We start from the raw sequence: 8,161 nt of genomic DNA on the forward strand, positions 1-8,161 counted from the left end.
CCTCTCCTCCTCTACCTCCTCCTCCTCCTCCACCTCCTCCTCCACAGGGAGGTCCATCCTCTCCTCCTCCACCTCCTCCTCCTCCTCCTCCTCCTCCTCCTCCCCAGGGAGGTCCATCGTCCTCTCTACCGGAGGAGTCTCCCCCTCCTCCTCCTCCTCCCCCTCCTCCTCCCTCCTCTCTACCAGGGTAGTCTCCCTCTCCTCCTCCCTCTCCTCCTCCACCTCCTCCTCCTCCTCCCCAGGGAGGTCCATCGTCCTCTCTACCGGAGGAGTCTCCCCCTCCTCCTCCTCCTCCCCCTCCTCCTCCCCCTCCTCCTCCCCATGGGTGTCCACCCTCCTCTCTACCAGGGTAGTCTCCCTCTCCTCCTCCCTCTCCTCCTCCACCTCCTCCTCCTCCTCCCCAGGGAGGTCCATCGTCCTCTCTACCGGAGGAGTCTCCCCCTCCTCCTCCTCCTCCCCCTCCTCCTCCCCCTCCTCCTCCCCATGGGTGTCCATCCTCCTCTCTATCAGGGTAGTCTCCCTCTCCTCCTCCCTCTCCTCCTCCTCCTCCTCCTCCTCCTCCTCCCCAGAGAGGTCCATCCTCCTCTCTATCAGGGTAGTCTCCCTCTCCTCCTCCCTCTCCTCCTCCTCCTCCTCCTCCTCCTCCCCAGAGAGGTCCATCCTCCTCTCTACCAGGGTAGTCTCCCTCTCCTCCTCCCTCTCCTCCTCCTCCTCCTCCTCCTCCTCCCCAGAGAGGTCCATCCTCCTCTCTACCAGGGTAGTCTCCCTCTCCTCCTCCCTCTCCTCCTCCTCCTCCTCCTCCTCCTCCTCCTCCCCAGAGAGGTCCATCCTCCTCTCTATCAGGGTAGTCTCCCTCTCCACCTCCCTCTCCTCCCCCTCCTCCTCCTCTTCCCCAGGGATGTCCACCCTCTTCTCTACCAGGGTAGTCTCCCTCTCCTCCTCCTCCCCAGGGGTGTCCACCCTCTCTACCGGAGGAGTCTCCCTCTCCTCCTCCCCCTCATCCAAAGCCGGGCCATGGGAGAGAACCAGGTCCCCCCCAGGCCGGGCCACGGGACTCTGTCCGGCTGTGGTCCGGACGGGGGCCGCCCCCGCCTTCCAGGGCCGCTGGAGGAGAGCGGATTCGGACGCGGGGCCCGGAGGAGGAGCCACCGAGGTGTCCCGGCCCCCCCGGCCGGCCAGGTCCTCCTCCAGGAGGGCGGCCGTGGGGTCGCGAGGAGGGCAGCCGTGCCCGTGAGGCCGGCGTCCCACAGAGAGGGTCGCCACAAGTCTCATAGGGTTCACTCGGGTTTGAACACAGAGTACCACAGTGACTAGGCGTTTGGGGCCTGTTTCATAGACTAAGCCAACTGAAATGTGTCTCTTGAAACTTGTATCCCTCCATCTGGATTTGTTTTCCAGTTGATGATCTTGAGAAAGTTTTCTTTGTAGCCTAGACGACACCTGTTAGAGAGAGAGAGAGAGAGAGAGAGAGAGAATGCAATCATTCCATTAAAAGGGCCATCATCAAAAGCATCATTCTAGTCGAAGGAGTTCATTCAGCGTTTAAACGGGGGAAATACTTAATCTGAGCTAGTTACACTGAAATATAAATGAAATATACCTCCTCAAGTCCGGATCTGCTTCAGACGTTCAACCAAGATGAAGATAGGCTATATGCCGTCGGGCACCTGATGCACCGTTTTGATTGATGAGCTTATTCCTGGCGACATTCCGTCCCATCATTAACGTAGCCTAAAAACCCCAGAATAAACTTTAGGAAACCGTCTACAACAGAGGAACGTTTGGTCTCAGCTTCGCCCGGTAAAGCAGTGTGTCAGTCTTGAAGAATGATGTTTTTTTCTCGGGTTGCTTTTTCCTGGCGGATATTTCTTCCTCCCCTGTGTTGCCTTGTTTTTTCCGTGTAATTTAGACTAATAGGCCACTTTTCCACCGCTTTTCGTCAAATAATTGTCAAGCATAGCCTAGTTTTTCATGCGTCAAATCATTTTTAACGGACTTGAATGGGTCCCAGATATTGCAATGTGGCAATGTGGGTTCTTTTCACCTATCGTGCGAATAAAGCTGATTTGAATTTGAATGTATTGCCATAAAACTTCACCCCATTACCTCAGTGAAACTATTTATTATCCTGCTTATACCTCATGTAGCCTTTCAATTATATTTTGACAGGCTTGACATCAATCTTCACCTGTATATTATATTATATTATATATATATATATATACAGAGAGAGAGAGAGAGAGAGAGAGAGGAGAATATATCTATATTCAATTCTCTTGTAGTATCCTACCTGTGTCGAGAGGAGAGAGTGGAGAATGTATTTGAATACATTCAAATTCAAATCTATATATATATATATATATAATATAATATAATATAATATAAAGGTGAAGATTGATGTCAAGCCTGTCAAAATATAATTGAAAGGCTACATGAGGTATAAGCAGGATAATAAATAGCTTCACTGAGGTAATGGGGTGATGTTTTATGGCAATACATTCAAATTCAAATCAGATTTATTGGCGAGAGAGAGAGAGAGAGAGATCAGAGAGTATATCTATATTCAATTATCTTGTAGTATCCTACCTGTGTGTCCCAGGCGATGCAGAAAGGCTGTCTGGAGGCTGACCGGGTCAGGACTGAGCGGAGTGGTGGATTCCAGTAGCTCCCGCTGGGTCATCCCCGGTCAGGCCGTGTCCACTGTGAGCTCCAGGACTCTCCTCCCATAGTCTCTCCAGATGGAGTACCGACAGTCAGAAGAAAGCACTATTCTGGTCAGTGGCTGGGGGGGGGGGTGAGAAGGATTTAGCACAGAGAAAGAGAGCAACTGAGGGAAGACGAGTGAGCTTTGTCGTATGCTTCCTTCCCACATTCCCTCAGCAAACCTAGAGGAAACGGGGCAGCCGAACACCCAGGTAAAATGTGCACCTGTGCCGTGAGGAGGAGGGTGTGTGTGTGTGTGTGCGCGCGTGTGTTTGTGTGTAACTAGACATCTGGACACAGTGGAAACCTACCCACCTACCTTCCTTTCTCTCTTTCCCCTTTTCTCTCTCTTTTTCCCATGACTCCTTGAGGCTGTGGGTTTTTTCACCTGAAATGCATTCCTCAAGCAAGTATGAGACCTGTAATGCTTTCTACCTCCTCCCGTCCCCTCCTCCCACTCTCAGAAAATGAGTTAGAGTTAGAAGACTTATTAGAAAGCAGTTAGAAAACTATTTTTTAACAGACGGTTTTTGGGGTCTGATATGAGAGCTTTGCTTATGGACCCTTCGAACTTGAACAGTATAATATATGACCCTTTCTTGTTGACTGAGTGGAATTCATCTGGATGGAGGACAAGCGCAAGACAAGCAGAGAGTTATGATCTCAGATGTCTTTGGTCAAGGGCAGAGACCAGCTGCTGGCGTGTCAGCCTGCTTGTTGGGACCCGTAGGCCTGAGCTCCGGGACTTCTCCTATAGAGACAAGACTCATAAATTATCTATCTATATAGCCTACGTTATAGCAAATAATTCAAATCCTAAAACATTCAATTAGTAGACAAACATATGTACACACAATATCATTACAAAAATGGACATTACAATGGACAGTACAATACAGACATTCCAAAAATAAATTAGCAGATAGTAAAATAACTTTTTTTTTAACACAACAATCACATTGCAATTTCAACTATTGCGATTAAGACTGTAAAGAAGGAACATAAAAAAACAACAACACTAAGTCAATTGAGAGACACTATCACTCTATCATATGTAATGGGAGATTATCCATGTAGTCAATAAAAGGTTATTTCTTCCAGCGGAATACAGCTGTTCACTTCTGAGCCACATTCCAACTGGTAGTGGAAGGTCTGACTTCCACTTTGCTGCAATACATTTTTTGGCCAGTAGGATTTCTGTAAGCTTGATGGCATAACTATGTTTAAGGTTAGAGTTTGAGAGGTTATAATACTTTTCAATGAGTTTCAGATGAAGATGACAGTGCAGAAATTGTGTTGATGCTAATAAGATGATATCATGTATAGAGAGCAGAGCCTCCCTCCCTCTGTCTCCCTCCCTCCCTCTCCGTCCTCTGCAGGGGAACCATCAGTCAAGAGACCTAAATGAGGTATGTCAGTATGTACGCTAACCTGTTCCAACATGCTGCATCATACGTACAGTAGGCTAGGCTATAGCACATTCCTGTCCCGAACCATTAGCCTACATCATGGTCAGGCAGAATGTAGAAGACAGATGGAGCGAGAGAGAGAGGGAGGGAGGGTGAGAGACAGAGAGAGGGGGAGAGACAGAGAGAGAGAGGGGGGGAGGGGGAGAGAGAGAGGGAGGGAGGGGGAGAGAGGGAGAGGGGGGGGGGGGAGAGAGAGGGAGAGGGGGGGAGAGAGAGAGGGAGGGGGAGAGACAGAGAGGGAGAGGGGGGAGGGGGAGAGAGAGAGAGGGAGGGAGGGGAGAGACAGATAGGGAGAGGGGGGGGGGGGGGAGACAGAGAGAGAGAGGGAGGGAGGGGGAGAGAGAGAGAGGGAGGGAGGGGGAGAGACAGAGAGGGAGGGAGGGAGAGAGACAGAGAGAGAGAGGGAGGGAGGGGGAGAGACAGAGAGGGAGGCACCACTCATCCATGTATGTAGTAATTAGTCATTATTGAAACCTGGGGTAATGTAGCCTACTGGCATTATCGTACAGTAAATAGACCTAGTGTCAAGGAATGCTGTTCATCTCAGCAGACTATCATAGACCTACTATCTATATATCTATCTATCTATCTACTGTAAATGTAGGCTCATCCGAATGGCTAATATTTATTTTGTTTTGATGAGCCAAAAGGCTCCCAGCTCACTCTCTAATATATCCTGTGAAACACTACTATAATAACTATACCCATAATGCACCCAACCTCCACACTAACAAGAACAAGGATCAGACGAAGACCTGCAGCTGCAGCGCACACACAACTGATCCTGATCAGATCTGATCAAACACAACTGATCATGATCAAATCTGATCAAACACAACTGATCACACATGTTCATAGTTGTGATGCAGATTTTTATTTTTGTAAAGACATCATCTAAAAAGAAGGAAAAGTTTTAATTTTGCTGCAGCGTTCAGTTTGTTTTGCAAAATGAAAGTCTGTTGAGACACCAGAACTGTTCTGAGAGCACGGCACTTAAGTTTGGTGGAATTTATCGAATCGATTGAGAAAAAACCCAGGGTACGAGCATGTGAGCCTTCTGTACATGACACACGTGAGAGTCTTTGATCAGAACATCATGGCGTCCAGTCCGTCCTCCATGAACTTCTTGTAGATGGCCATGAACTTGGCGGTGAAGGCCTCCAGGTGGTAGATGGCCTTGCTGCCAAGTTGCAGCCTGTGTTCGTAGTAGGCCGCCATGTGGGCCACCTCCGTCTTCAGCTGGCCGTCACAGTTACTCAGCAGCTCTGTCACCAGGCCCTGCCGACACACACACGTGCACGCACGCACACACACACACACACACCTTCAGTACTCACACTACACACACACACCTTCAGTACTCACACTACAGGATCTTATCGTGCCTGAGGGAGCAACGAACCACTGGTCTCGCTTGTAAAGTATTGACGTAATAATCTAAATATCAAGCATGTTTGATATTATCAGGGCCGCCCCGATCGCCCTGGGAGGTATACGATTGGATCTGTAAACCCCTGACATTACAAGATCATCTGGGCCCACCATCAGTACAGACCAACGTTCCAGACCAGATTTCTCCTCCGATTGTTGGGAGGGATAAATCGGCCCAGAAAATAATGTAGTGTGAGCCCGGCATTACACAGCAGCATCCGTCACCAGGCCCTGCCAGGACACACACACCATCAGTAAGGTGACTGTACCCTACAGTGTCTGTTACCACGGACGGAGGGGCGTCCCTCACACTCACAACCCGCCCTGGGATACTTGTTCATACCTTCATAATGATCTCTGGGGGGATGCAGTGAGTCAGAAGTTCATAAAGCCTCGCCCGCACCTCCAACAACCTGAAAGAGAAAGAAAGAAAGAGAGAGAGAGAGAGAGAGAGAGAGGGAGGGAGAGAGAGAGAGGGAGAGAGAGAGAATGAGCAAGCGAGAGAGAGAGAGGGAGGGAGAGAGAGAGAGAGAGGACCTTCAGTGGGTAAATGTCAACAAATAACATTCTGTCAGCAGAGAGAGAGAGACTTGCCTCCCCTCCTCCCTTGCCCCCCCACGCCGCCCTGCCCCCACCCCTACCTCTGAGGGCTCTGCTGGCTGACGATGGCGTTGGCCGTCTCCCTCAGGTACACCTCCCAGTCCGTCTCTGGGACGGCCTGGTCCGCTGAGAACGGGTACCTGCAGGAGCCACCGGCCATTAGTCTACTGCAGTCAGTTTCGTGTCCTTATATCAACAGCTTCATGTACTCATACCAGCAGTTAGCTTTATGTCCTCATATCAACAGTTAGCTTTATGTCCTCATATCAACAGTTAGCTTTATGTCCTCATATCAACAGTTAGCTTTATGTCCTCATATCAACAGTTAGCTTTGTGTCCTCATATCAACAGTTAGCTTTGTGTCCTCATATCAACAGTTAGCTTTGTGTCCTCATATCAACAGTTAGCTTTGTGTCCTCATATCAACAGTTAGCTTTATGTCCTCATATCAACAGTTAGCTTTATGTCCTCATATCAACAGTTAGCTTTATGTCCTCATATCAACAGTTAGCTTTGTGTCCTCATATCAACAGTTAGCTTTGTGTCCTCATATCAACAGTTAGCTTTGTGTCCTCATATCAACAGTTAGCTTTGTGTCCTCATATCAACAGTTAGCTTTATGTCCTCATATCAACAGTTAGCTTTGTGTCCTCATATCAACAGTTAGCTTTATGTCCTCATATCAACAGTTAGCTTTGTGTCCTCATATCAACAGTTAGCTTTATGTCCTCATATCAACAGTTAGCTTTATGTCCTCATATCAACAGTTAGCTTTGTGTCCTCATATCAACAGTTAGCTTTGTGTCCTCATATCAACAGTTAGCTTTGTGTCCTCATATCAACAGTTTGCTTTGTGTCCTCATATCAAGTTAGCCTTGTGTCCTCATATCAACAGTTAGCTTTATGTCCTCATATCAACAGTTAGCTTTGTGTCCTCATATCAACAGTTAGCTTTGTGTCCTCATATCAACAGTTAGCTTTGTGTCCTCATATCAACAGTTAGCTTTATGTCCTCATATCAACAGTTAGCTTTATGTCCTCATATCAACAGTTAGCTTTGTGTCCTCATATCAACAGTTAGCTTTGTGTCCTCATATCAACAGTTAGCTTTATGTCCTCATATCAACAGTTAGCTTTGTGTCCTCATATCAACAGGGGGAGGAGCGGGAGGGAGATGCAGGTGGAGTCCTGTGGCTGTAGCTGAATACATGGACACATTTCCTCCATAGTGGAGGTCACTTACTGCTGTACTCTGCAGGCTTCGCACATCAGCAGGGCCTTGCGGAGGTTCCTGCCAGACTTCTCACAGATCTGCTTGGCCAGCTCAGAGGGCAGGACCAGACCCTCCTTCTTACACACCGCTGAAAGGACACTGCACACCTGACGGGGGGGGGGGGGGGGGGGGGGGGGTAAGAGAGAGGGGAGTGAGCAAACAAAGTGTGCGGGAGTGAGGATTTAGAGCAACCATTAACACCCCCTCTATGAGCACTCCGCTCTCTCCCTCCACCCTCCTCACCTCCTCTGTGCTGGGCAGGGGCACTCGTATGGCCAGACAACGGCTCCTGATTGGACCGATGACCTTGGAGGTGGAGTTACAGCAGAGGACGAGGCGGCACGTGGACATGTATTTCTCCATTGTGCGACGCAATGCATGCTGGGCATCCTTGGTGAGGCGGTCCACTTCTGTCAGCAACACCACTGTGAGAGAGGGAACTAGTGTTATAACTACTCTATAACAGCCTGTCGCTGTTGTGAGGGGACACGATAAGACCTTCATTGGCCGGGAAGCTAGTGTTATAACGACTCTATTATCTTCATAAAAGAGTTAGCTAGCTGAGGGTTCTGCTGCTTTATAAAAGCCATCACAGGCAAGGAAGCTAGTGTTATATGACAACAGCTACACACAGGTATCACTGTAACATAGCATAGTCTCGGGAGTGTAGAGTGGCCAGGTATCA

The 8,161-nt window shown here is 48.9% G+C and overlaps 1 protein-coding gene across 1 annotated transcript in view; it reads right to left on the minus strand.

Annotated features, from left to right (window-relative positions):
- Nucleotides 1–5,116: 5,116 nt before the first annotated feature.
- rfc3 (replication factor C (activator 1) 3) overlaps nt 5,117–8,161 on the minus strand; it is a 6,729-nt gene continuing 3,684 nt past the window's right edge. The window contains exons 5-9 of the mRNA XM_084450082.1: nt 7,720–7,901; nt 7,447–7,583; nt 6,245–6,343; nt 5,947–6,016; nt 5,117–5,450 (exon numbers count right to left, since the gene is read on the minus strand). Coding sequence (XP_084306208.1) covers nt 5,259–5,450; nt 5,947–6,016; nt 6,245–6,343; nt 7,447–7,583; nt 7,720–7,901 — 680 coding nt within the window. The 3' untranslated portion in view covers nt 5,117–5,258. The remainder of the gene's footprint in view (nt 5,451–5,946; nt 6,017–6,244; nt 6,344–7,446; nt 7,584–7,719; nt 7,902–8,161) is intronic.

This window comes from Borostomias antarcticus, assembly GCF_949987555.1.
Source record: "Borostomias antarcticus genome assembly, chromosome: 15".
NCBI lineage: Eukaryota > Metazoa > Chordata > Actinopteri > Stomiiformes > Stomiidae > Borostomias > Borostomias antarcticus.